At 32.4% G+C, this 14,671-nt stretch overlaps 3 protein-coding genes across 3 annotated transcripts; 2 read left to right on the forward strand and 1 right to left on the reverse strand.

Moving 5' to 3' along the window:
• The first annotated feature begins 263 nt into the window (after window positions 1–263).
• On the forward strand, window positions 264–2,346 carry LOC126775483 (ran-specific GTPase-activating protein-like). The gene is made up of 4 exons (XM_050497460.1): window positions 264–418; window positions 504–695; window positions 1,027–1,261; window positions 1,752–2,346. The coding sequence occupies exons 1-4, from the start codon at window positions 407–409 to the stop codon at window positions 2,006–2,008; spliced, it is 696 nt and encodes a 231-aa protein (XP_050353417.1). The 5' UTR covers window positions 264–406; the 3' UTR covers window positions 2,009–2,346.
• A 385-nt stretch (window positions 2,347–2,731) lies between these two features.
• Window positions 2,732–4,072, reverse strand: LOC126775480 (endoplasmic reticulum resident protein 29). Its single transcript, XM_050497457.1, has 2 exons — window positions 3,302–4,072; window positions 2,732–3,176 (listed from the first exon to the last, which is right to left on the reverse strand). Exons 1-2 carry the CDS (start codon window positions 3,851–3,853, stop codon window positions 2,970–2,972), a joined length of 759 nt encoding a protein of 252 aa, XP_050353414.1. The 5' UTR covers window positions 3,854–4,072; the 3' UTR covers window positions 2,732–2,969.
• Window positions 4,073–8,451: 4,379 nt separating this feature from the next.
• LOC126775501 (zinc metalloproteinase nas-6-like) lies at window positions 8,452–14,671 on the forward strand. The gene is made up of 6 exons (XM_050497480.1): window positions 8,452–8,476; window positions 9,042–9,152; window positions 10,013–10,191; window positions 12,082–12,220; window positions 12,916–13,049; window positions 13,954–14,671. The coding sequence occupies exons 3-6, from the start codon at window positions 10,174–10,176 to the stop codon at window positions 14,116–14,118; spliced, it is 456 nt and encodes a 151-aa protein (XP_050353437.1). The 5' UTR covers window positions 8,452–8,476; window positions 9,042–9,152; window positions 10,013–10,173; the 3' UTR covers window positions 14,119–14,671.

A 14,671-nucleotide genomic window follows, 5' to 3' on the forward strand; every position in this document is an offset into this window, starting at 1 on the left:
ATATTGGAAAATGCTTTACATTATATTATATACAATAAATTAATTTTTAAAAATAGTTTATTCGACTATTACGAATTAAAGGTAATACAGATCTTGAAATAATATACCTTTTGTTATCTAGAAATTTAAATCTGTAAGAATTGATTGATTTTGAAAGATTTTAAACACAATCAAAGTAACTAACAAATTAAATAAAGCTACGTGTATTGCCACCATAAAATACCCATAAAATTATCAACCCACTTTTATTAATCTGTGGACGAACCAGTAACAGCTAATCAAGTTTGTTTCTTTTGTATTTTGGTTAGATTGTTATTATATTTTAAATATATTAAATACTAAATAAAAGACAATATTTTAACATAATAGTGTCGACAAAAGTTACTAGAAACTACTTTTTAAAGAAATGTCTTCGCCGGTAATAGTTGAATATATGTTTATTGAACTTCTAATAAAATTCGTTTTTGTGTGGTTTTTCTTATTTTATTCCATACTTTATTTAGACGGAGGAGAGCGTTAGGCGTAACAGTGAAAGCGAAGGCGGAGAAGTGGAGACGCCGGAGCACGATCCACATTATGAACCTATTGTGTCTTTGCCACTCGTAGATATACAAACCAATGAGGAGGAAGAGGAAGAGCTCTGCAAGATACGCGCGAGACTCTACAGATATGATACTGGAGATCACGAGTGGAAGGTTTGCAAATTAAAACTTCTTGTTAAAAAAAATACATTATCTACAAACTTAAATGTTATATATATTTTAAATATTTTTATTTATTAAGAAAAATGATATATATAATTTATAACCTTTATATATTTTGACCGAAAATAAGGTAAGGTGCCACCGGATTTAATTAAAGTATTTTTGGATTTTTAAGTACATTATGCTGTTATTGTATGTATGAAAAATAAATAAATATCTAAACTTTTAGAATTTGTGTAAGTTTAGAATGAAAGTACTTGTAATTTGAGAAAAAAATTATATACTGCACATGTGTATTAATAATAAAACAAATATATTCTAGGAGCGAGGAACTGGAGATATTAAATTGCTACGTCATAAAGCAAATAACTCAGTGCGAGTAGTAATGAGACGTGACAAAACCTTAAAAGTTTGTGCTAATCACTTCATTACTCCAGATATTCGTATGAATGTCCATTGTGGGTCTGACAAGGCCTTTAATTGGTCCGTTTTTGCTGATTATGCTGATGAAACCTGCAAACAGGAGTTGCTTGCTATAAAATTTGGTAATCCACAAAGTAAGTCATGAGTTACTTGAATTAAAAAAATATATTTAATTTATTTAAAAGCCAATGTATTAATAATATTACTGGGGTTCATAAAATAATATAAAATGGGCATATGAACAAAATATCATTATTAATTGGCCAATAAATAAAAACTAGTTTATAGGTGATTGTTAGTTGATGTTTATATAACGAAAGTATCTCATTCTTAAAAAACACATCCTGAAAGTCACAACTTGAAAATAAAAATCATACAAATTACCTACATTTATGGAGAGAAAAAAGTACAAATGTTGATATATAAATCCCTTTTCTAAATTATAATTTTATAAATTAATGATGTTGTCCAAACATACTCTTAATCTTATTTAAGAAAAGAAATTTGTCATGGCATTTGTTGATGATTGTTGTAATTGTTTTTAAAATAACAGTAGGTAAAAGAGCTTTGGATTCAGATTTGTCATTATTCTACAAATGTATATCTAAAAGCTTTTTTCTTCAGATGCTGAACTTTGGAAAACAAAATTTGCTGAAGCCCAAGAAATTGTCAGAACTAAGTGCAGTCTTTACACTCAAGATCAGTCTTCAGATGATGAGAGTAGTATCACAAGAAGTGAAGATACAGATACTCCAGAACCCAAAAGTTCAGAAAAAATAGTGGATGAAGAATCAAAGAAGGAACAAGGCGAAAACGTAGAATCTGATGGTGTCATATTACAACTAAAAGAACTAAAAGTGGACAGTGAAAAGTCAGAGTAAATCATTTACTATTTTAAATTCCATTTGTTTTTGTAAAAAGTTTAATTTTATCTTCAAGATCATTGACGGAATATGGCATTTGTTATAAAGTGGAAGACAACATAGTAGGTAGCGGTAATTTTTTAGATAAAACTGGATCCATATAAAATTTGTGAGTAAAAAACATCAAAAAGTAAAAAAAATGCATTGTAAAATATATGGAACAAACCTGATTTATGATTAATATCTTGTCTTGTAATAAAAAAAGTTAACTTTTTTTTATAAAGATGTGAATAGAAATTGTAATGTTAAAATAATTACTCAATAGTATGGATCATATTTTTTTAGAGTAGTATGTTTTGTTTCATTATATTAAAATAGTATTAGTACATATTTTTTCTTATGATTTTTTAATAATAAAAAAATAGTTAATATTGCTAATTGTATTGAAATGTCTAGTTATTGAATTTTAAAATGTAACAAATTACATTCGAATTTTGTGATCATTGGATTTGATGAGATAATTCTCGAATATATTTTATAGTTTAAGATTTTATGCATTCAACAATATTGTAACACATTACATATCATTTTAATTTTTAAAATTTATCCCTCCATTTTTCATTAAAAAAATATTGGGACTATAAACTAGCACTGGTATGCTGTTGTTTAGATTTAACAAAAATTATAATAAATATAAATTTTCAATGAAAGAACTACTTCTAAATAAAAACGGTTGTTTTGCTTTCAAACCTTTATTGCATGAGAACACAAACACGTGCATCATTTATTTCCAAAATCCACACTTACATATAATTATTTAAGTAATAAAGGAATGTGTAAAATGAATACATTATTCAGTTTATTTGACTCGATATTTTAAAATCCATACTTATAATTTACAATAAAATATTTACAACAGAAAATTTATAATTAATAGTTAAATCTAATGTACTATTCTGTTGAGTAATATTCTAGACAATTAGAGTTCTTCTTTTTTGTTCTGTTTAAGAGGAAATGTGAAAGACTGGAGGATGTTAATTCTTCCACTTAGTTCATTCTTCTTTTTATCTGAAATTTTATCATCTAATAGTTTTTTAACTCGTTTTATTTCAGTTTTAATAAAGTCATCGCCTTTTTCAATTACTTTCTCCATTATAGTTTTATAGATTTTTCCAGTTGGGTTTGCCTAGAAAAACACAAATTAACATATTATAATCAATTTATAATTATACTTATCACCAGTCCAATAAGAATTTTATTTGACTGTTAATTTGGAAAATTGCTAGTGTAAAATTATGGTACAATACATACCTTGCTACCTAGTTTTTCTAGAACATTTTCAGCTTCTTTGAGGACATTTTTACGACCATCTTCATCTGAATTTTTGAATTTGATAGCAAGCAAATCAAGATCTTTAATGCAACCTGGTAAGCTTAAGTATATTTCACTTTTGTCGCGAATAAATCTACGTAGCTGGTCACTAGTAAACCCTTTACTATCATCGAAGGTAATTGGTTCGCTTTTACCTTTTAAAAATAATTTTACCAATGGAAAGTTTTCTTTTGAAGCGCCATATCTATCAGCTAAAGCTTCATTGTCTTTATCGCCATAGTCCTTAACTCCTACTTCAGCGAATAGTAGATCTTCGATGTCCTTTGATTCTTTAGCGAGCGCCACGAAAGCATCATGCTTATCACCATATGGAAAAGCGACATCAAATTTTACTACAGTTGCATCAAATTTATTTATTATTTTGTCGAAAGTAAATTCATCTAATTCAACTGAACCGCTGATACTTGTTGATGCTAAGTATGAGGAAGGAATAGTAAATATAACACACACGAATGTTATTAATTGCCGCATTTTTTATTTAAATATAAAAATATAGTATTTCGGCAGTGCTGTTCACTTTCTGAGTAATACTGTTAGCACTAGGCGTACTTTTATCTGCGATTTAATTTGCCGACACTATTTTATTGACTTTACTGCTTGACAGCCGGCTGAAGTTAGTTCTTAATTACAAGAAAAATAACTTTAAAATCCCATTCCGTTTTACTTTGGTTCGAATGAAATGGTAAAGTAATGGTTGTTCACAGTTATATTTTTTAATTATATATATAGTTTTATTAATGAATAAAGATAATATTGATAAAATTTCTTAAATAATATATTTAAGTGTGAGTTTTTTATCGCAGTGAAACAATAAAGAATGTGTTCAGATACGATTGCGCGGTTTCAAAATCACATAAATTGCGTAAAAACAGCATTTATTGACTGTTACTCAATAAAGACTGATTGATTTCTTAACTGTCGTGGACTATAGGGATTGGCTGTTATGCAATAATCACCAAACAGTGCCAATTGAATTGTTTTCGTTTACAAAATTTTACATTGTTTTGATAAACTGCATAAACGAGTCTAATGACCGCTTACAGTAAAGTTAATATTTTTGCATTGAATTAAAAATCTTAATTCACATTTTTATGTGTAAGCTGAATATATATTTATTTTACATTTAAAAAAAACTGTGTTAGTTTTTCAAATTCCTTAAAAATAATTATCTGCATGGATTTAAATGAATATATATTAAAGTCCGACAAGGATATTTTGTGCACGTGGCCATAATTGGAACTAATATTGACATATTGTCAAATGTCATATTTTGATTGCTGGTTAAACACATCTAGATGATTATGTATGAAAATCCTAAATTCCCATCCATAATAACTGATGTACTAGATTTTATGAAATAAAGGCCTAAATTTAAGCACACACGGTTCAAAATATACCTAATATTTTGTGCCGTTTTTGAGTGTTTGTTTATACTAAAAAAAAAAAAAAACTGTGTTAGTGAAAAATGGCCGAAACATCAATCAGTAAAATTGTTACACCAAAAAATAATAGAGAAACAGAAAGATAAACTATTGTCGGATAATTTTGAAATGATGTGAGTGAAGACTTCGACATACGACAATTTGATTTAATTATTGCAATACATAACTGTAGCATACTAACTGTAGTTTTCTTTATATGAACCATTCCTAATATATATCAATCAATCAATCAATCAACAGCCAATCGTTGTCCACTGCTGAACATAGGCCTCTCCCAAGGTGCGCCAAAGCTCCCTGTCCTCCGCCTTCCGCATCCAGTTGGTGCCCGCCACCTTCTTAAGGTCGTCGGTCCACCTGGCTGGAGGGCGCCCTACGCTGCGCTTGCCGATTCGCGGTCTCCACTCTAGGACTCGTCTGCTCCAACGGCCATCGGTCCTACGACATACGTGACCAGCCCACTGCCACTTCAGCCTGCTAATTTTGCAAGCTATGTCGGTGACTCCGGTTCTTTTCCGGATAATCTCATTTCTGATCTTATCCTTCAAAGATACTCCGAGCATAGCTCGCTCTATAGCACGCTGAGCGACTTTGAATTTGTGGACTAGTCCCGCAGTTAGTGTCCACGTTTCGGCACCGTATGTCATGGCAGGTAAGACGCATTGGTTGAAGACTTTCGTCTTCAAACATTGCGGTATAGACGACTTGAGGACTTGACGAAGGTTGCCAAATGCTGCCCATCCCAAGCGAATTCTTCGATCGGCTTCCTTCTCGAAGTTGTTCCTACCGACTTGTATTATCTGTCCTAGGTAGGTATATTCACTAACAACTTCGAGAGGTTTCCCCTCGACGTATATCGGTCCCGGCACGACATGCCTATTGAACATGACCTTGGTCTTGTCCAAGTTCATACCGAGACCGACACACCGGGAAGACTCGCCTAGGCTACGCAGCATTTCGGTGAGTTGTTCCAGCGACTCTGCTATGATGACGATATCGTCGGCAAATCGAAGGTGTGAGATGTACTCGCCGTTTACATTGACTCCATACCTAGTCCAATCCAGCGTTTTGAAAACGTCTTCCAACGCGTTGGTGAACAGTTTCGGGGATATTACATCCCCCTGTCTCACCCCTCTGCGCAGTTGGATCGCCTTCGTCTTACAGTCCTGGATGTGGACAGTCATTGTAGCGGCGTTGTACAGACATCTCAGTACCTCGATATATCTCCAATCGATATGACATCTCTGCAATGAGTCGAGCACTGCCCAGGTTTCGATGGAGTCGAAGGCTTTCTCGTAGTCCACAAATGCCATACACAGCGGCTGATTGTACTCTTCGGTCTTCTGCACAATCTGCCGAACAGTATGGATGTGGTCCACGGTGCTGTAGCCTGATCGAAAGCCGGCTTGCTCTGGGGGCTGGAACTCGTCAAGTCGTCTGGCGAGACGGTTCGTGACGACTCTTGAGAACAGCTTATACACGTGACTCAGGAGGGAGATTGGTCTGTAGTTTTTCAAGAGGGTTTTATCACCTTTCTTGAAAAACAGTACCACCTCACTCCCGCTCCACGTTTCCGGGGTCTTGCCATGTTGGATGACGGAATTAAAGAGGCTTGCTAGCTCTTTCAGGACCGGGGTCCCGCCTGCCCTAAGCAACTCTGTTGTGATTCCGTCATCTCCCGGAGCTTTGTTGTTTTTAAGCTGTTCTAGAGCCGCCCTAATCTCTCCTTGGTCAACGACCGGGAGCTCCTCGGAGTAATGGCGCATAAGAGGGGCGCGCTGGTCATCAATACTGATTCCCACGGGTTTATCCGATCTTGAAGAGAACAACTGCCCATAAAACCTCTCTACTTCTCCGATAATCTCAGGCCTAGAGGTAACGACCCCACCATTTTCAGTTTTAAGTTTTGTCAGACGCGGCCTCCCAAACTTGCGAGCGAACACTTTCGATCCCCGATTTTGCTCAATCGCAGCCATGATGGCACGGGTATTGGAGCGTCGGAGATCGCGTCGCGTCAGCGTTTTTATTGTTCGGTTTAAGGCCTTATCTGACAAAAACGATGGTAGTTCTCGTCGTTTTCTCATGAGCTCGAGTGTCTCAGCAGAGAGTTTTGGTGCGTTGTCTCTTCTCTGTGGCGGAAAACACTTGCGGGATGTGTTTTGCAGTATTTTGACCAGCGTGTCGGTTCTCTCATCAATGCTGCTTATGGTTTCCAACACGGTGAATTGATTTTGAAGTTCCATTTGGAACTTTTCGGAGCCTTGAGCAGCTTGGAGCATGGTAGGTCGGAGAGTAGACCTCATCATTCTCGATCTTTCGGCTTTTAAGTTGATATTTAGAGTGCCTCGAACCAAGCGGTGATCACTTCCGGTATTAAACCTGTTGATCACTGAAACATCTCTAAATATGTGCCTTTTATTCGAAATAATAAAGTCTATCTCGTTCCTTGTCACGTTATCGGGGCTTCGCCAGGTCCATAACCTAGAAATAATACCTAACATTTTACCACATGTATTAAATTTAACTATAGTTAAACATATTTGTTTTCGTAGAAGATTTGGAATTTTAATAATGATAGTGAGTTAAGGCCTTATTTTAATTTAACTTAATTAGGTATTATTCCTAATTTCGTTCAATTAGATAAAATTCGATAATCAGCATTGATATATTACCTTGAAAGTAAGACAATTTCATTAACCGGTAACCCTTAAACTACTGCATCATAAAGGGAATTATGCAAACTAGGCAGCTTCTTTCAAAGTAGTAAGTTCAGTTGCGTAGCTACCATTAGCGGAGGGGTAACTCATAGGGACAACATATTCAAAATAAAACAATTTTAAATGACCTATTTGTTACTTGTTTTTAAGCGTTTTCGCACAAAACTCGCGTTTTTTTTACAAACCTTAATACAAATATACGCGGAAAATGAGGCAGGGGCCCTAAAGCCACACCGCACCGGTGCCTTTATTCGCCTACCTTCGCCGCTTAGGAAGTTAATATTGTACTCTCTTGAGATTCATACGTGTCGTCATTTTAAACGAAATTCAGTTTGAATATCCTAATATACAGAATGGCAACCATATGCGGTCTGTCCATAACTATCTTGTAACAAATAACTCGGTACTTTCTTTCATCACCTCCAGGTTTGAAATTTCAAATTAAAACAGAAGTACCTAATTTTTTATCGTATATTGCAATATAGAACAATAGTAATGGAAACATTACGAATTTTAGTTGCAGTGCACATTTTATGTTTTTTTTTTATGCACACTGAAGTAAATTTTACTTAACACAACAGTATTTCTGTTCGAATCATGTTAATTTGGAGTCCTACTTTAATTAAAAATTGTGTTTTAATTTTTCTTTCTTTTGCACATTGTTCCATAAAGTCTTTAAAGGATAGAAGTAAGTTTTATTTTAAAATATTTTTCTAATTACATACTAATGACTATATAAGCTCCGTCCGAGTGAAACCACTCATGTTAAACGTTATTGCTCCGCATCCGTGGGTCGTAACGTGATATAATAATTATAGACTAAAATACTTTTCAGCAAATATCTTACGTAAACATTTTTTTTTCCACATGGAACTGGTAGATCCTGATATAAGCGGGTTCAAAAAAACAAACTCTTTCGCTTTATAATATTAACAAATGTAAGTAAACAAATAAGAACTGCATGTCGGTAGAGTGAGAGAAGTGATCGTCCTAGGCCAAGTAGAAAGGGACGCGAAAATATAAAAAAATCTATGTAGGTACATAAGCGTTATTTGATTTTTATAAATGTGGTAATTATTAAACATTGACTGAAATGCAATTTATAATATATTTAATAAAGTGAAATTGTCGTCCAAAGGGCGCTAAATGACAATCTCGCTCTATGCTGACAAAGTTCTTAATTTTAATTTAACTATTTATATTACCTGTTACTGAGTTATATGTGATGGATGCTGTGATTTCCTGTAATTGAGGGAGCACAGATTTATAACTCGCATATTATATTAAAGCTTCTCATGTGTATTCGTTGTTGGAGATCTTAATCAAATAAAAAAAATAAAAGGGCTAGGGCCACTGCTGAAAAAATGCATGTACCTATAATTTATTGAAAATTTGTTAATTGGATTGAAATAAAAATAGTATTATGATATTGATAAAATTGTCTCAACGAATTTCAGTAAAATTCAAATGAAATATATATTTATTATAATAATGTATCTATAGTTTATACAATTCCGAACTATAAGCTGGACGTTATAGCGGGGTTGCAAAAAGAAGTCAGCCAGTCTTGGCCAAAAGGCGTCGTCAATTATTTTTTGGATAATCGGACTTACAGTGAGTATTGTATATACAAATACTCGTTTATAATACTTTCTATTAATCTTTGAAGATCTTATCTTAGAACCGATTACGTGAGTTGTTTTAAAATTAATATAAGAAGGTAAATAATCAAATTGGCCACCGAAAGGAAAGCGGTAACCTTTGTCCATAAATATATTTACTTAATTTTTTTTTTATGGTATAGGCAGGCGGACTTGCAAATAGGATACCTGATGGTAAGTGGTCACCACCGCTCATAGACATTGGCGATGTAAAAAATTATAACCATTCCTTATATCGCCTATGCACCACCACACTTTTTTTACCCTTAATAGGCTAGCGTTTGACCGTTGACTTGCCTGATGTTAAGCATCAACGCGGTCTAGGATGTAACACGCTTACCTAGAAGAAACCTGTTTACCCTGGATTTGAAAAAAACAAAAACAACCTTGGGAACTGCGATGTTATGTCTGTTGTGCCTGTAGTTACACTGGCTCACACACCCTTTAAACCGGAACGAAACAATGTTAAGTATTGCTGCTTAGCGGCAGAATGTCTTATGAGTGGTTGGTACCCACCCAGACGGGGAGACCCTGCACAAAGCTATGATTGAACAACATGAACAATTCTTAACATAATGCTAGACATAGTAAACAATGAGTTTATACATGAAAAGGTATTGTGAATTAAATACTAAGGTTAACTATCAGGCTAATTTAGCTTTCAAAGCTTAGTTGCAATAATGGCCACTTTTAATTTATTTGATTAATTTAAATAAGAAGATAACTACATATTAAGTGTACTTTAATTAATAACTTATAAATTAACTTAGAGCTGCACTAGGTATACTATTTAATTATTTTTTGCTTTAAAAGGTCCGTTCGTCGACGGGCTTGTTCATCGTGCAATAAAATTAATTGAATCAAATTCGTGTGTTAAATTCGAACTTTTACCGGAACAACCACCAATAAACAAGACGTGGATCCACATTGTTAATCCAAATAACGAAAGAGAATGTGTTCATGAACCAAGATTTATGGAAAACGGAGAAATCGTATGTACCTATCTACTATATCGCTTACATCGAAATAATTTCTGATGGATACAAATATATGACCAAAACTATGACTTGAATATTACGAATTTAGACCAAATGGGGTTCATAATGTCAATATAAAGTAAAAAGTAGCATGTAAATGTCCTTCTGCTGAAAAGCCTGTAGCCTGTAAGTCTCCTCTCCTTTGAGGAAAAGGTTTTTAGATTAATTTATTATTTATACCTGGTTTAAATATCTTCGAATCATATATCATCGATCCATTAGGATAAATTGAATTGAATAAACGTATAGAAGCCAAGGTATTATTTTGTAGTCATTTTCAACAAATTACAATAGGATGCCAAATGTGTGTGCAATGTTAATTTAATTTGTGACCTGATTATATGAAATTAATTTTTATATTATATGAAATTATATTATATATTATATGAAATTAATTTTTGACCTAATTTTAAATTCAGTTGACACATTTAAATCACACGAACTAACAGAATAAGTTAAATAAAAGCTTGTAAGATATTTAAAGACAATAGAGGTATTCAGTTAATAAAAATCGAAACTCAACGCAGAACTCGATTGTGAAATATCGGAATGACATATTGACACATGACGGATAGGTATATGACCGATCACTTTGACCATAATAATTATAACATTTAAAAGATTAAAACGCGTACTATAATAATACGCTTTCTATAAATATTTCTAAATTCAAATCATACAAAAACACCCCGGTTATAATTTATATATAAAATCAAATAATAATAAAGGAAACGAGAAAAAAATAGACGATTAAATATTTAAAGTGGCAAGCAAAATATTATTTATAGAACTGAATCGGCTAAAGGATTAAAATACAAAAATCTTATCGAAAGATAGAAAGGGCCCAGCAGTATAATATTTACAGGCTATTACTATTATTTTAATATTAACATTGTGGAAATAAGCATAATGAATCTAGAAATGGCTACATCCTATAGCTATGCTTATACTAAATATATTAATATTGTGTTACTAAAAATCATAGACAATATTTTAAATATTAGTTCAAAACAATTTTATGAAAAAATAATTAGATATTTTTGTAATAAAAACAAATAGATTAAACTTATATTAAAGAATAATAATTTATAAAACGAATCTATTACATTGTATTCTATTTGTTTCAATTTTGTCACGGACGGTGATCTTTAAATATAACTTTTTGTTATATTACTCTTTGACATCTACAAGCATCGAGTATCGTAAATAAATTATATATAAATAGCTAATCTAATTCTAAGATACTGGCCAGCTATTATTTTCACAGATAAGCTATCTTTTGTTTATAATGTATAATTAATTGTATGTTTTTGAAGTGTAAGTACATTTACGTACAGTATATTTCTTGGTACAACAAATAACCTAAAACAATATAAAAAACACAAATAACAAATTCAGCGTCTGTTATATATTGTGAATAGATAAACCACGATTTGTACAAAATGAGTGTTTCTCTACATCACTGTTTTATAAAGGATCAATCTTTTGTATTTAATTTATTTTCGGAAGTTCGATAATCAAAAAGGTACTTGATGAAGGTAAATGGTAGATAATCATTCCTCATAGCCAGTTGTTCAAAGTCAAAAATCTTTATTCAATATAGAAGCGTTACACTTATTTATTGATTGTCATAAATCTACCACCGGTTCAGAAATAAATACCTCAGCAAGAGATATAGGGAATTCTTTATACCATTATGATGGAATAAGCTCCAAACCTTCTCCTCAAAAGGGAGAGGAGGCCTTAGCCCAGCAGTGGGACATTAACAGGCCTTTACTGTACTGTACTGTAAGTGAAGTGGATCAGATAATAAGGCAACGTTTATTTTGATGTATTTCTTTGCAGACATTAGTGCTTGGCTACGAATGTTTATCTTTCGAAAACGTGCTTCACGCTTTGCTTCATGGAATCGGTTTTAAAGACGAAGTAACACATCCTCATCGGGACGAGTACATAAGGGTGCTGTGGAATAACATTCAACCTAGTATGAAATATAGTTATTTATATGATACTTTACATTTACGGGATTATAAATAATGCTCCCACCGATTCGGAATGTAGATTCCATTGAGAAGAACCAATAAAAAACTCAATCGTTACTCTTTTCTATCAATCAAATTTTAAAGTTATGCTTATAAAATAAAATATAATTTAAAATTATCAAATACTAACTTCACGTTTTTTTAGGCAGGTATAGTAGGTATAAATAGGTCTTTCGTGATTTTTTATTACATGTATAGTTATGTAATATGCCTTATTTATTAATGATTTGTAATCAATTGTTATCATCGATTACTTCTATTTAGGTTTGGCTATTCGAGATAAAGTACATCATTGATGAAGTGTGTGTTAATTATGAACTCAGTTAAATTGAATCATTATATTAGGCACTGTTATTTTTTTTTTATTGCATAGTAAGCAAACGAACCAAAGGACGAATATAAAAAGCTTATCTAGTTTTTACACGACTACCCAAAAAGGAGTGTTATATTTTTAGGGTTGATACCACATATATTCATATGTGGCTCTTTGTTCCACCACAATTTTTAAATTCCTGAACAGATTAGTATTTATGAGATATAGGTGGAATCCTTACATCATCCCGACACTGGCTATTTTATTAATTAATTCAGGACAGTCGTTTTCATTTTTTAAAATTGTTAATTTATTCTTTAATAGGATATCGCCATCTTTACCGTAAACAGTCGGCTATGGCTGATGGCGCCAATATTGTGGAGTATGACCCTTTAAGTATAATGCAATTTCACGACCGAGCATTTAGTGTGAATGGAAGAGCGACTGTAATTCCACTGGTAATATTATATTGTGATTTGTTACAAAATTATTTTTAGCTACAAAAATATAACTTCGTATATACATAACACTATACTTTGCGTAATAAAAACAATATGTTTAAATATTATTTCATAAATATAGCATCAAAATAACTAAGACTATTTCGATAATTTACATTTGTTTTTTAGTTTATATTTATTGGAGGCAAATTTATATATATATAAAATCACATATATGTTCACATTATACTCTATATAATATTTACTGCTAACGCAAACATATTTATGGCCAATCCACTAGAAGAGAGAAGGCAAATAAACAACTTTGACCTTGAATTTATTTTTTTATTGCACAGGAAGGCGGACGAGCATTTGGGCCACCTGATGGTTAGTGGTCACCAACGACCATAGACATTGGCATTGTAAGAAATGTTAACCATCGCTTACATCACCGATGCGCTACCAACCTTGGGAACTAAGATGTTATGTCCCTTGTGCCTGTAATTACACTGGCTCACTCACCCTTCTAACCGGAACACAACAATACCAAGTACTGCTGTTTTGCGGTAGAATATCTGATGAGTAGTAATGCCTACGCAGACGAGCTGCACAAAGCTCTACCACCAGTGGATTTTTGTAGTACCATTTATGCGATATCATTGGTCGAGATCTTGAATTATCTATGTTCACTATGGATTCGTAAAAAATGCCGTTTTGAATTTCGTTAAAGTAATTATCATAACTGAAAGTACAATTAAAGTGAAAATAAATCGTTAAGTAGAATAATGTTGAATTATAAATAAATATAGGTATATAAACCAGGAACTATTTGTATTTTTTGATTTATCAAAGTTATTAGCAGATCGCGTGGAGTATTATTATTATTTTATTTGTACCTTGTTAATTTAATATTGTATTACAGGAACCTGGATTAACGATATCCCCTTCGCACAGCTTATCCCAACTGGATCGAACGCGATTACAATTACACTTCAGCTTCGAATGCAATAAGAGAATAGTTAGCGATTTATTGAATACGTGCAAAGCGAGTTTAGGTGAGGTGAGAGAAAAGGTGAAAAAGTCCTAATAAAAAAACAAGATGAACGTTGAACGTTGAAGAGTGGAGTTGGAGATGCTGTAAAAATAGGCCGTCAGACAGAAAGACAATAAAAAATATAGTTACACTTTTATTTAATATAATTTAATTTTTTACGAGTGGTAATCTTTAGCTGATAAGGTTTATTGGTATAGGCCATTGTTAATATCGTCTGCATATTTTTAGATAAATTACACATATCTGCTTCTATTAATATATCAATATAATAAAAAAAAATGTTGCACAGATCAATTACTTAGTTGGCTGTACAGATTAATTTATAAAACACATTTCACTTTTGATTTATTTCTCATGCTACTAATTTTCTAAAAAAAAAAGAGTCATTTTCGTTTATCGTTTATAATAAATCACGTTAGCAGAGGAAAGATTAATTGTAAAAACATACAATTTGCAATAAACCGCAAACCATTTCGGTAGTATCTAATTATTTAGGTTAGGTTAGCAATAATTTAATTGAAATGGACCGATAGTGTTTCTTCGTCCATAATTCATGTATAATAGATTTATTTTGAAATAAATACAA

The sequence above is a fragment of the Nymphalis io genome, chromosome 18 (genome assembly GCF_905147045.1).
Source record: "Nymphalis io chromosome 18, ilAglIoxx1.1, whole genome shotgun sequence".
Lineage (NCBI taxonomy): Eukaryota > Metazoa > Arthropoda > Insecta > Lepidoptera > Nymphalidae > Nymphalis > Nymphalis io.

Coding starts and splice junctions, on each gene's coding strand:
- LOC126775483 (XM_050497460.1), top strand. Junction 696..1,026: donor CTGGAGATCACGAGTGGAAG/GTTTGCAAATTA, acceptor AATATATTCTAG/GAGCGAGGAACTGGAGATAT. Junction 1,262..1,751: donor AAAATTTGGTAATCCACAAA/GTAAGTCATGAG, acceptor TTTTTTCTTCAG/ATGCTGAACTTTGGAAAACA.
- LOC126775480 (XM_050497457.1), bottom strand. CDS start 3,853: ATGCGGCAATTAATAACATTCGTGTGTGTTATATTTACTATTCCTTCC. Junction 3,177..3,301: donor TAGAAAAACTAGGTAGCAAG/GTATGTATTGTA, acceptor GTGTTTTTCTAG/GCAAACCCAACTGGAAAAAT.
- LOC126775501 (XM_050497480.1), top strand. Junction 12,221..12,915: donor GTGGAATAACATTCAACCTA/GTATGAAATATA, acceptor ATTCTTTAATAG/GATATCGCCATCTTTACCGT. Junction 13,050..13,953: donor GAGCGACTGTAATTCCACTG/GTAATATTATAT, acceptor ATTGTATTACAG/GAACCTGGATTAACGATATC.